At 46.2% G+C, this 14,523-nt stretch overlaps 1 protein-coding gene across 1 annotated transcript in view; it reads left to right on the top strand.

Moving 5' to 3' along the window:
- LOC144732152 (anthrax toxin receptor 1-like) overlaps window positions 1–14,523 on the top strand; it is a 91,771-nt gene extending 77,248 nt beyond the window's left edge. The window contains exon 18 of the mRNA XM_078613480.1: window positions 11,228–14,523. Within this exon, the coding sequence (XP_078469606.1) occupies window positions 11,228–11,614 (387 nt within the window). The 3' untranslated portion in view covers window positions 11,615–14,523. The remainder of the gene's footprint in view (window positions 1–11,227) is intronic.

Raw genomic sequence — 14,523 nt, 5'->3', positions numbered from 1 at the left:
TGCCCGCGCCATTCTTTCGCCAGCCGCTCCATCTGCCGAACGCAAACACGGGTGGACGTGCGCATCACGTGTCCCCTCTCTCCCCGGCGCCCCTCTAATCGGATGGGACTGCTTGAAGGGGCGGCCCTTTCCGAAGGTGGCATCTTGACGGGGCAGACCTTTTTGCGGGCTCCGTCGGGCGAAAACATTTCGGCGCAAATTTACGTCGCCTGGACTCCCCCCACCCCTTCCCTCCCGACCCGACGCTCCGCTCCGCTCCCCGGCGAGACGTGGTGACGTTGGCCGGAGCTCAGAGCCCCGGCTGCTCGTCGCCTCGAGAGCAGCGGGGGCAGCTTCGTTTGCGTGTGGAGGGCGAGCGGGGGCAGCTCCATACTCTTTGGTTTTTTCGGTAAAGTCACGTAAGAAGGGGGCAGCTACGTTTGCGTGTGGGGGGCGGCCACCCCCATTGCAGTTTGACCCCCTCATTCATATGACGTTATACCACTCTACGGTCAGGGTAAATCTATCTGATTTAGCGAAGTTGTCTACGTATGGTGTGAAAGAAGTTCTACATGCATACATAGAAAGGTGTGTTAGCGAGCAGCTAAAGTCAACGTCCGTGTACTGCATGTTGTGTATATACGTACGCCTAGGAATGTACGTATGGTCAGTGTATACGTAAATAGTTATGTTACCCCAAGATTGATGTCGGTAATTAATGCAATTGTAAATCAAATATCAACAAACATAGCGTTGTTTTGTAATATACACTTAAATGAATTATCAGATAGATACATTCGTCTAATGCAATTGCATTACTTTCCTCCTGTAAATCGTGTAAAATTATGGTTTTAGTCTTTATAAATACTTACAGATAAATAACAACCAGATGCTCTGTATTATCATACAAAAATAAATAGCCACAGCATTGGCAGTGGTTCACAAGCATAGCCACCAATGGCACATGATTTATTTCTATAATATATGGAGAACCTGCTAATATATCAAAAAACATATTTTGCAGTGCAGCACTGTGTATTGCAAAGGTAGGCTGCGTTCGAGGACAATAGATGCAATATATTTTTCTGATATAAATATAATTTAAAAAATTACTGTGCCTATGAGCGCGAAGCAATTTAAATACAGTAAAACCTTGGATTGCGAGTAACTTGGTCTGCGAGTGTTTTGCAAGACTAGCAAATTTTTTTTATATAAATACTAATTTGATAAACGAGCGAGGTCTGCCGAGCGTCACGTGATCACAACTGATATACGAGTGCTTTGATATACGAGTGCTTTGGATTACAAACACGTTTCCGGAACGAATTATGCTCGCAATCCAAGGTTTTTTATGTATTTGGAATTGTAAAACGCAAGTGGCCATCTACCCCAGTAGACGTGCCCAATGCTGGGCCAGTGCTGGCATGTGGTTGGGACTGCTGGACCAACGTTGGCTTAATGTTTGCTGGGAAGCTGCGATGAAAATGCGGTGCTTATTTTTAGTTAATTGAGGCAAATGTGTTTCTCTTGAATTCCGGACGACAATCTGGTGCGTGCCTTGTCAGTTTCGCACAGCGTTGTTAAGAGGAGTAAAGTAAACAAGACTGCCCCCTTTATACACCATGTAAGTTGCCAGCCTTGTGCAGTGAAGCTGCATGCGTGCGTGTGTGTGTGCATTCATACCAGCCAGCCGTAGTTTAGCGGCTAGCGTGTTGCGCTACGAATCCGGTGACCCGAGTTCGATTCCAGCTTAGGCCGATACCAGTGACGCTTATCAGAATCGGTCCTCTGCCTCACCTGCATCACCTGCGTCGACTCAGCCTCTAAAGAAGTATCTGGCACGGTGTGTAAACATCGCCACTTGGGAGACGAAGGCTGCTGGGTGTGGTACTGGCCACCCACCCCATCATTTGCCATTCCGGCCTTCATCGATGCCCCGTGAACAGCACTTGCCCCAACAGTCTATTAAGGCTATTCGGGAAAACTTTGTCTTTTATACCAGCCAGCCGACCAACCGTGCAGTGCGTTCCACACAGCGGCTCCTGTGAGTAAAGTTGGTTGAAACTGAGCTTCGTTGCTTATCGGGGTTCAGCATGCTCTCCGGGAATGACCCCCAGGAAGTCTGATTAAAGCAGCCAAATGACATTGTTTTTGTTATCTTTATTTATATTTGAATTGCGCGCTAAAGGCGGCGTGCCACGAGGCGCAGGCATTTCCATTTGGAATTATTTGCAGCGGCGCAGCAGATCACGTCGTGCGAGGAAAGTCACTTTTCTAACTGCTGTACTCTAATTTAACGCTACGCTTTGCACCGCTTACTTACCACAAAGATTATCGCATTTGCAAACTGAATGGTTTTAATTCTTGGAGCTGGAACGTTATACATTTCAGTACAAAAAACTGATTTGATACGATTGGTTTATTGTGTAGTCATCGGTGACCACACAGAGATGACCGCCTCGATGAATTTGAGAAACTGGTCTAATATCTGGGATGGAGCACCCAGTGCCCACCTCATTGATTCGACCCAGTCACTCACTCCCTGGAAGTCGGTCGCCTCCTTACCACTCCTCTATTGCTACTACCACAGACTGTTACCATGAACTTGCTTCCTCCACCCATGTTGAGGATTCAGTCTACCTCACTGACTGCCTCGTCTCATCCATACCACAGTTCAAGTCTGATTTCTTTCCTAGCAACTGCGACTTTGTAATTCCCTCCCATCATATTTGTACACTATTTTCTTTATTACCTCGCTCGATTCAATGAAGGCATTAATGCATTTCTATTAAACCTTTTGAGAGTGCTGTTGTTTATCACTGGCATTTTGGGTCCTTTTGAGCCTTTGGGCCTGTGGTCAGTGTACATGATTTCAAAATAATTGCAGGTGGCTGAAATCCAGATTGAAACCCATGCTTTGAGCAGTGTCCACTCTGTAAGCCACCCAGCCACTTTACTCCCCCCCCCCATTATCATATATTGTTTGTCTGGTCGGGGCATGGATGTATGGAAGCCACATTGTTGCCGACTTAAATCTTAATAACAAGCAGGCCAGACGGAGCGTGCTGTGCGATGCAATTTTACAGCATGTGGACTCTCCACCCCCCCCCACGCACCTCCTCCCCCTTCTCTCCCCGCACCAGCCCTTCTTGCCACCCTGAGGTTATTTTCGGGCTTTCCCATTACCATGATTCCCGCATTTGGCTCGGATGAGCGCCGAGGCTGGGACGATGGTGGAGGCTGTCAGAGGGTTCGCACGTGAATTCCCCAACCGCTCGTGACATGCCGCCTGAGATGTGTCCAGCAGTGGGATTAATGCCTATCCCATGTGACAAGTGACGGCTCCTAAAACCATGAGCAATTAAGGCCAAACCCTCTCTGCTGCTGTTGATGCACGTTGTTTGCTGACCTCTCAAAGTAAATGGCCGGACCTGGGGTCAATTATCACAAATGATAACAACTGCAAATTTGTAATGGATTGTGGTCGCATTGTAAATGGAAATGTACATTACTGTTTGTAATTGTAGTTGTAATTGTCCCTGGGGACTGGTAATGACGCTACATTAACACAATGTATCTGTCCAGTCGCTTTGTGTGTCTGAAATTTGTGGCACACACCCGAGATATGGATGATTTTGGAGGTTGGTGTGGTGTTGCTGTGCAGATGTCGTTGTGTGTGAGACCCCCATCCTACAGGGGCTGTGAGATGGCCCGTGGAAGGGAAATATGTGAAGTAGGTTGCCGAGCTCGCTGTAGATAGTTGAATCTTAACTTCGTTGTGGATGTAGGTTTTTTTCCCCCCCGTTTCTTTCCACGTGGAAAAATACTCAAATTGTTCAAACGTTCCAATGCTGCAGGATCTTTGTGACAAGGAATGTTGACTCGGCGAGGCCTTGCTAAGTAAATACATCTCATGAAATATATTGCGGCAACGTGGTGGGCAGGAGATGGCAGTGCAGAAAAAAATACATTGTTGTACCGTACTGATATGCTCCCGCAACTATGCTTTCTGGCTTCAATCCACACTGACCGGAATGATGGCATATAATAAAGTAATCCCCCGCCACAGCCTTCATGACTTAGGGAGACCCTCATCCAGCAGTAGATTGACAACATGGGCTGTACATGTACATATGTAAAATATATTGGATTATTGTCATCTGGTGAACTGTTCCCTTTAGAGAAAGAAAGGGCGTCATTTGGTGTTAAACTATTGAGTCAACTTCAGAAGTGTAATGCTGTGTTCCCATTTTCTGAGCTCGTTTTCAGACACGAAGGACAAGTTCCAGTAAGAGTCTTCTCATCATCCAATGGCGACATTACAGTACTCCCATCACAGTGCAATCGAGACATCATTGGCGATATAATTGTCCCTTGACATCCAAACTTACTTCTCCAAAAAATTAAAATTAATAAAAGTAAAAAAAAAATCACGACGTTTCGGAGGCAACACAAGCCTCAGTCTTCAGGTGGAACCGTCACAGCACGCTCGATGTATCAAGTAAATGAGAAATTCCAAGAGATCCGACCCCGTATATATATACTGGTTGAGGGGGGAGGAGCCAGGGCAGGCTCCTGGATAGGAGTTTTTTATTATTATGGTAAGGTTGGTGCGGCTGAAGCTACGGCTAGTCTACATAACAAAGGACTGAGCCTTTGTTATGTAGCGTGCTGTTACGGTTCCACCTGAAGACGGAGGCTTGTGTTGCCTCCGAAACGTCGTGATTTTTATTTTATTTTTATTTAACTTTTATTTATTTTTATTTTTTACCTACGTGACTTTACCGAAAAAACCCAAGAATATGAATCCTTGCAGTCACAAAAGCTTCAAATCTAGAATTATTTCCCCAAATCCACGAGTGATTAGATCTCGTGCCGAAACTCCGCAAAGATCCGCACAGTCAGCGCCGTTTTTGCCGCTCGTCTCGAAGGGCGGTGGTGGCTCCGTGCAGGAGGATGTGTGTTGGTGGTTTAGTCAAACTGCGGGACACATGGCATGGGATAACCAAAAAATATTCTATCGTCGAACGTTTCCACGTGTCAGTGTGGCTAAATCTCAAACACATGTCCGTATGGGTTTACTGCAATGGAAGTCTAAAAAATTGCTAGGAGGGGTGGGGGGTGGTGATGGTGGGGGAGCCAGGAGGCTGGCAGACTATTTCAAGAAGTTCTGTGATCTTGCCCACCCCGTGGTAGTTAGGCCGAGGGGTTCAGACTCACCGGGGTATAAAACATGGTTGGAGCTCTGCACTCTTGAAATGTTTCATTTCTGTTTCCACCAATGTATTACGTGTTTGCTGTCGGCCTCGTATCACGAGATGAGGAATCCGTTTGGAAATCTCGCAGAAAGGCATATCCCCCCCCCCCCCCTGTGCGTCAGAGAGAGAGAGAGAGCGCTTCCAGAAGTGAAAACTCACAGGATTTGGCCCAGAAAAAATCCCACAAGTGGCTATTTAAAAAAAAAATACAAGATAAGGAAGCATAATGCCTCGTAGCCCTCTGCACTTGGATTGTCACGTGACCGTCAAACCGATATTTATGATTTCCCATAACTAGAATGTTAGTGAAATTACGTTTTTAAAACCCAATTTAATATGCTCTGTCGTTTTCCAGTGACATTTAGAAAGGAATCGTCCAAACATCCCAATCGGGACCCTCCTAAAAAACGAGTCTTAATCTTATAAATGAGTGTTTATAGCGAGCAGTAATAATAAGTTGGAGCCCTATGTCAACTTACTGCTGCATTAAATCCTCTCTATGTTGTGTCCGTCATGATGGTTGTTTTGACGATACTTCACCATGCTGTTCAGTGCGGCTTGATTAAGATATCACTCGCCGCTGATGTTAGCTGTGGCCGAGAATCAAACTCAGTCATTGGGCTCGTCGCTCAGTGTGTGAACTACTGCACTACCGCCTCACCCCTAACAGATTAAAATAATATACAGTATTTGAAACCAGGCCTGTTGAGATCGGAAAGATACAATACTTCATGCGGTAGTGTCTGACTTAGCAATTTAATCCCAACAAGAGACCAGCCACTGGACTGAACATTTTCCAGTGCCGAGAATCTTAAGTGAGAATTAGAGCTGCATGGGAAGCCGTTGTGTGAGAATGAGGCGAACAGCTCTATCAGCCGTTATTATGTGGCTTTGTGGAATACAGATGCTTGTTATGCAGCGAGGTGACTGTAGCCACCCAGCCTCGGGCTTCAATCACTTCTTGGAAAGGGAAGAAATGACACAAACTCCCCCACCCTCCTTCTCCTACTCTTCCATTAAGGACCAGCAACCTCCCCTAGCCTAACCCACACAACCTGCCCAGATTCCACGCAAGTAAACCGAGTTGAACTTTTGAGGTTTTTGCCCAGAGCAGTGCAGAAGTGAATTGAGACTTGCGACATAACTCGGGTGTATGGGAAACCTTAAGTCTGACTTGTGGTCACATTAAGCTTGCATTGTTTCGGGATTTTAGACAGGTATGTCTGGTGGGCTAATGTTTCGCTTTTATAAATATAATGACGGGGACACACCTTGTTTTCCAGAAAACCATGCGCGAGATGTGATTTAATTTTGAAATGTCCATAAAACCTTAATGCGTGTCTCTTATTACTCCATGTTTTTTGGTGTAAAATGTGATTATTATTCTTTAGTTATGGCTTTTAGTGAGAAATATCCAACATATGTTCGTATCGTAGGGTTTTTACACCCATTATAACGTGCTTTACGAGGCCTTAACTAAGGCTGTCTGCCACCTAGTGGATATATTGTGCCAAAATAAAGTCAACATTTAAACAATTTTGGCTTCATAACATTCGTTGGTACTATACCGTTGAGTGTAAAATACAATTTGACATCTTAATGGATATTCTAAAATGCTTTTGTGCATATTGCCACTTTAACATGCTCAGCCAGGGTAAGGCAATTAAACTGAGACTAATTGTATTGCATTCGTAATTTAACGTGCGTTTAAATTGCAATCAGTTCACAAACACTCTACACAACATGGCATGCACGGTGTTAATAATGTCCTATATAAATGTGGAATTTCGACCAATATCTCTGCACAACCACTGCACTTGCTCACTTGATAGTGAAAATTAAAAAAAAAATCAACATTTGTCAATCGCACTGCCTTAAAAGAACACACATGCGTTTATAAAATCTATGTAATTTTCCTTCTTCATTGGACACGCACTATTGACGAATGTGTAGAGTTTTTTTGTTTGAGCACCATTGCCAACGTAGCAGCATCACCAAATGGTAGAACGCACTTGTATATTTTGTGTTTTAGTTTTTTATTGTTCCTCAATTTTTTTCCCAATTTTGCTATTGGTGTCTTGTCACGAAACGGTACCGATGAGGTTGTCTCACAGAGCAGTGCATTCCTTTTCGGTTGGAGAATGGCCCACTGAAGTGGATATCGCAGACCTACCTCTGAGATCAATTCAATTGACTCTGTTCTACACAGCAGCAGAGTGAAAGCATTTGTTGCAAATCCGTGTCAAGCAGCCACACTGCACCAAATGATGATCTCGCCTGCACGTGACAGATTTGGAGCAAAACAAGGCTGAGCAAACTTCAGGATGTCATTACATGTACTGTAACCTGAGAGTCCCCTTGGAGGAGTGACCAGGAATGTACTCGCCCGTCTTGGCAAATGATGCCCTTTGGGATACTCGCAGGAACCCTGCAAGCTAATTGATTTAGCATCCATGTGCTGCATTTATATCTGGCCGTTCAAACCTAGTGGATTAGTTACTTTATTCGAGAGACTGTGTGTGCAGGTCCATGACAGTCCTTGTTCCCACTCCACTGTTCAATGTGTTCAGGAGCCAAATGGCATTTCTATTTAAAGCTTTCGTGACTGCATGGATTCATATTCTTGGTTCTTTCGGTAAAGTCTACGTGACTTTACCGAAAGAACCAAGACCAAATGCCAGTCGAGGTTTGCTAGCTAGTAGATGACTTCAGGAGAGATAGTTTTGCTATTTCTCGATGGAAGGAGTGCAGGCTACAGTGGTTGACCAGATGGTCCATAGTTTGGGTTGCATGACCACAACTACACTGTCGCTTGTCTTTAATGATCTATTTCTGAAGGAGATGTGTGCATCGGCCTGTTGTTGATGTTCTGATGCGGTTGATGGTTGTGCCAGTGTCTTCGAGGAGAAGGAGGAGGAATGTCAAAGCCAGCGGGTGCGAATGAGGTGTCTATTCTGGACGTCCACGTAACCCCACTCAACAGCTCTGTGGTCACACGTTTATTGTCAACCCCTCCACCGCTGTCCACCGAACAGCATTAACGGCTTCACCACAGTCGGTCGCTCGGCAGGCCGCGTGTGGTGGGGCAAAGTGTGGGTACTCCCACCTCTTCCAAGATGTCCAAGCAGCATGGGAGAGTCGGCATATTGGCCCTCGAGGGCAGCGTTTCCCAAACTTTCTTGGACCCGCGGATCACTCGGCCGATGCAAACATTTCCGCAGACCAACCAAACCCCCACCACTCCTGGTAACAGAACGCATTTGCTTATCTCTAAATGGCAGTAATGTAAAATTATTCATATTACCGGAACATACAAATGCTGCTCTTAAGATTTTTTCTCAGGGGGTGGCATTTAGATCTTAGAGTTAGGGTGATTTAATCCGGGTAGTTTACCTAACTTAATTTAAAATAAATCAATATAAGTAAAATATGAATGAATGTCCAAAACAAAAGGTATAATCATACGTTGTCATTATTGTCCGGAGCAACCTGCGTTTGCATCACAGCCACCGCGAAACCACGTGGAGGAGCCGTTGCGGACCGCTGGACGGTGGTAACCTGGCCCCCACACTCTCAGAGCACCACCGCTCTAGAGGGAGTTCTCTAGAGCAGTACCAATAGGCAGCATCTCGCTCATTTCTAAACCAAGTAATTAGAAATCTGGCTTTGACCCTTAAAAATATTCCTGGGATCCACCTTTACCAATTGGCAGCATCTCGCTCATTTCTAAACCAAGTAATTGGAAATCTGGCTTTGACCCTTAAAAAATACCGTATGGATATTTAATACGCTTCACTGGGTTTACAGTTTTTAGTCTTTTTTTTCTCTTCCAAGTATTTACCATCATGGAGGGATGGAGGGAGGCCACACATGCGGACCAATGGCGCTACTATGCGCAACCTAGCGGGGTAATTGAAACCAATTCCCACACTCAAACTTCGAAAGTTTTTTTTTGTTGTCGCCAAAGCCTTCTATGGCCATTGCAGCCTTCAGGCTGAATCTCATGTTTACTTTTAATGCCCCAGGGCCCGCTGATTACGTTAAATTGTGGTACGAGTACATGTGTGCGTGATACAGTAACGGAAGTGATTTTACTCCATAATGGAGCCAACCTAAATTCTTAAGAATTTTCTGAGATCTTATATTTGCCACATTTCCCTAGATATGATAACCTTTATGAAGTTACATAAACAAAACATGCATTTTAAAATCCTATCTTAGTGGGTGTTTCTGAAGCATTGACTCGACAGTATTATTTGAGTCAACTGTTAGCTTTCTAGCCATGCTGCATGGTCCTCCCACATGCTTATCCGTCAAAAATTTAATTGGTAAAAACACCGCAATGCAGGACCCTTTTTCATAGAGGTTTCATACTCTATGGCTTTCCTGGGTAAACAAATAGCACCATCATCATTATAACTTCACACTATATTTATAATAACATTTGCCGTATTACTCGATGTAAATTGCCACAAGCCTCCCTTGAATGACGTCACTTCTGTGTGGCCACCCCCACCCTGAATCCCCCCTCCCCTTGCCCCACCCCCTGTAGAAACAGACGCTGCTCCTCTGTGCATTTGACGTCTGCTCGCTCCTTGCTTCTCTCTCCCTCTCTGCCCCTCCCCTCTCATCTCATCCCCAACATGTTTGCCCGGTCATTCCTGCTCCCTCTCCTCACCTGTCCAGTGCCCCTCCCCTCCACCTCCCCTCCCCAACTGCTCATCTTGAGCCCTTGCCCTCTTTGTCCATCTTGGGGGCTTCCGTCCTGGCATCCCTTTCCCATTCCTTTCTCTTTTTACATTCATTGTATCCTCGACGGTACTCTTGCTTCCCCGTGGTGTGGCACAGGTAAAACTGTTTTTATAGTGTTTAAACGGAATGGAGCTATGCTAATCAATCTGCACTCGCATACCAAGTTGCTGACTTTGATTCCCGGCCACGGCTTGTATCAGTGGCAAGCAATATTTGAACCGGCCGTGGGCCCTCCTTTACCAACTCACACTGTGACCAGCTTTGTAAAGTATTGTCAAGCAACCTCCGTGACCGACGAAGCTGCGGGATGCTTTCATCCAGAAGTCGGTTGACTTAATTTGACTGTAAAAATTATAACTTTTAGTGTCTACATTCAATAGCATTTCAAGACATCGCATGTAAAATGGCACCACACCTTAACTTCAGAGGAATTTCGTCTTAGGTATGGCTATGGGTCAGCATCGTGAGCCTTGAATCCAAAGCCTTAGAACCTGGCTTTTCCACTGCATGGCAGTCGAAGGTTTATTTTAATTAAAAAAAAGGGAATTTTATGTTGATCTGAGCCAGCACAGCTTCTGCCAGGGAGCCTGGTCCCTTTCTTGTGCCAAGTGCTCTTAACAGTGATTTAATAACGTTGGATGGAAATGTTCAACCTTTTATATTTACATTGCAGTCATTTCCAAGAATAATTGTGAGGAATGTTGCATAGTTGTATGAAATTAGGCTTCATAGTTTCCCAGTGAAATACATTTTATTTTGAATGTAGATATTAATTTGTTTTAATAAACGTTTATCCACACACATACACATACGATTATTTGAATTATTGAGTTGTAAGTAAATTGTGAAATTAATTCAAACTGAAAGTCACCGCTGTGCTTTCTCGTACTATTAAAATACCTCTCTTCGTTATTGCCAATTAATGATTAATATTGTGCAATGAAACAAGAATCGTGATTATTGGTGGAGTGCAGATCACGGTTGCTGGCCACTGGCCCAAAAGCCTTGAATGCCAAACGGCCAGCAACAAAGGTGTAATACATAAGAGTTATTACATTTTTTTAATCGAGCAAGGTTAAAGAACTCTGGGGAAAACGAGACAATGGGAGGGAAACCCATGAACTCGATGACTCTGAAACACCCAGCGGAAGAGGCACGAAAACTGGCACAACGGAAGACCTATCATCATCATCGAATAACTCTGCTCGATTTACATTTTGCCGTGCCGTGCAACGCAGGGCCGATGCATCAACTTCACGCGCGTGAAATCCGAGACCTCCGCTCCACCGCCCGCACGGGCCCCCCAGCGGAACGGCAGCGCTCGCAGCAGCAGCGGAACCGGCAGCACCTGCGGCAGCGTGCGCTCATCGCGGCCGCCGTCCGTGCCCTCGCAGCCTCTGCCACCCCCGCCGGTGCCCGCGGCCGCCCCCGCGAGCCCGGGGCCTCCCCCGCCGCGGCAGCCGCTGCCGCCCGTGCCGACGCACGCCGCCCCCGGTCCAGCGGCGGCGCCGTCGGCGCTCGCCGGCTCCCCGACGCGGCTTCCTCCGGCGCCGCCGCCGTCGTCCCGGGCCCCGCCGCCTTCGCGGCCCCCCCCCAAGCCGACACTGCCGCAGCAGCGCGCGTGAGCGTTGGCGGGCGGCCGCTCGTGGTGTGGTGAGCGAGGGGCCTGGATGATGCCGTCTCGACGGTGTTGTACGGTGGCCTCCTGGCGACTCGCGAGGGGTGAACGTCTCCTCCAGTTGGCAGCGATCCCAATCGGCTGGAAGGGTAGCAACGAAAGTAAAGTGCACTGGTAGAGAGACAAATGCCAATGATTTACTGTGCATTTTAAGGTGGAATGTGGAGTGTTTTTTTGGCCGCACTGAATCCGTGGGAAATATTCACAATTCCTAACAAGCTCCGTCGGAGAGCGGGCAATGTGCATCGGTTTGGCAGACTGATTCGCTGGTTTAAAATTTTAAGTGGTGAATAGATTTTTCACTTTTGTGAATTTTTTTTTTTACCTTTCCCCCATGGTCCAATACACCTTACATATTGTTGTTAGTTGCCAAGGTTTTGTCTGATGCTCACCGTGCCCTTCTCTGCACTGCGTTTTGCATTATAAACAATGGCCCTAATAACAACTGTAATTCAGCACAGACTGACACATCAATAGCACAGGCCCATCAAGGACACTGAAGATAAGCACTATAATAAAATTTGTCAATACACAGTCCATCCCAAAAAAAATCATATATCTCTTGAAAAGTGTAGGTAAATCTTCTCCTGTTTTGGTGGATCTGTACTTTGGTGTGTTGACTCAACCGGAACACCGTCTCTGCGTCAGGCTCTGAACGGGCTGCAGAGTAAGTAGAGCATACAGTCATCAAGAGAGTCCTGCAAAGAGCTGTTTTGTCATTGCCAAATCTAGTTACAATTCAAATATAGCAAACGTTTGGGAAAAAATTATCGAATGGTGCAAGCCCTGTACAGGGCTATGCGCAACGTTAAATGCTTTTGAACAAACTTTTTCGTACCGGGAAAATGTATTCAAACTCGGCCGCCATTGGGCAGATTTGATATCGGAGAGCTCGTGACGTAATAACACAAAGCTTGGTTTTACACTTTATCATTTCCCAGTGACGGGTGGTAAAAATAGAGTAGTGGTTGTCGCCAGAGGTGTGGACTCGAGTCATGTGACTTGGACTCGAGTCAGACTCGAGTCATGAATTTGATGACTTGCGACTCGACTTGGACTTGCATAACAATGACTTTGTCCCACCTATGAGATGTGGACTCGAGTCATGTGACTTGGACTCGAGTCAGACTCGAGTCATGAATTTGATGACTTGCGACTCGACTTGGACTTGCATAACAATGACTTTGTCCCACCTCTGAGATGTGGACTCGAGTCATGTGACTTGGACTCGAGTCAGACTCGAGTCATGAATTTGATGACTTGCGACTCGACTTGGACTTGCATAACAATGACTTTGTCCCACCTCTGGTTGTCGCCCCCATCCCTCCTAATTATTGCTCATTCAAATCTGATCCTCGTTTCAAAGCAACTGCCTGGCCAAAAGGAGCATTGGGCAGCGACGAGGTGATGTGTAAAGCGACCTCTTGTGATGACGCACTTCCCGCAATATCATTGGGCGCCACGGTGTCGAGATGTTAACTACCTCGCCAGGTATACAGCAGGTCCTTGGTTCGGTCCTCACCCTGACGCCTGTATATTTGGAGTTTGCATGTTCTCCCCGTGGTCGTGTAGATTTTTCCCTTAATATTTAGAAACATGCCTTTAGAGTATTTGGCTGCTATAAATTTCCACGTGATAAGCCACTCTGTCGAGCTATCCTTTGTGGCCAGGTCGATTCTGAAAAAGAGTATAGCTCAGTGGGCCTTACCTGGTCAAATAAAAAATAGTTTAGTTTAATTTCACCCGCATCAGAAGTGGCCGGGGATAGGGCCGTTAAGGTAGATATGTAATTTCTCAGTAATTGCCGACCTACCCCGTCCAAAATACCATGCCAAGCGTTATGCGTTTGTCACTTTGCTCTTGCCGTAATTGATAGCCGATAAGAGCTACTCGGAACAACGGACAGGGTGAACCGTACTTGGCGTCGGGGATTCGCAGGCTGAAAGTACGGCAAAGATGCAAGGCTTATCGTGATCATTATCTTCGGGCCACCGTGTAAAAATCGCCGCGTGTGTCCGTTGGGCCTTTAGTGGGCGTCAGAGTGCATTAAAGGGGGGCGGTTGATGGTGCTCGTGGTCATGGGATAGGTGGTGGTGGTGGTGCTTTTGAATGTGGTTGGCAAACAAAGGAGGGGTACATGGCTAGTCTCTGCAGGTCATTGAGACGAACGCTGTACAGGCATTTTTTTTTATTGTTTCGCCATAATTTTTATGTGGGGAGAAAATGGACATTGACTATAGCCTGCTGCAAACACGTTACTTTGTGTATGCCTCTGCAAAGCCGCATCATACCGCTGGTGACATGTCGCCACAATGGCGAGATGTGATCTCCCTCGCCTAGTATACAGGAGGTTGTGGGTTCATCCTGACCCTGATGCCGGTATATTTTGGAGTTTGCGTGTTTCTCTCCCCGTGGTCTCGTGGATTTTTCTCCTGGTCCTCTGGTTTTTCCCTACCACATTTATGTTCGACGTGCATGTAGAATATTTTCCTGCTAAAAATTTCCACTTGATAAGCCACTTCGTTGAGCTATCATTTGTGGCCAGGTCGCTTCGGAGAGCTGCATAGCTCAGTGAGCCTTACCTGGTGAAATAAAACTAAAACATTGTTTAGTTTAGTGTTGTGAGTGGTGGCGCAGCGGATTGCTCGCTGAGCAGTGATTCCCACCACCCCCCCAGTAACGTCAAGTTTTGAGTCCTGGCCACGTTGTACGTGAACACGAGTTGTAGGACCTGGGAGATAAACTCCATGCGTGGCCGAGCGCTGCGTGGTATAAGCCCACAACCATTCTCTTTCGTGTTGTGCCGGGTTTCATATTTGATCGCTCACAACACTTTTCCCAGTTTGTAAAACTAAA

Source organism: Lampetra planeri, chromosome 41 (assembly GCF_965212315.1).
Source record: "Lampetra planeri chromosome 41, kcLamPlan1.2.h2, whole genome shotgun sequence".
Taxonomy (NCBI): Eukaryota; Metazoa; Chordata; class Hyperoartia; order Petromyzontiformes; family Petromyzontidae; genus Lampetra; species Lampetra planeri.
The sequence above is the reverse complement of the archived record's forward strand: the minus strand, read 5'-3'. Positions and strand labels throughout refer to the sequence as shown.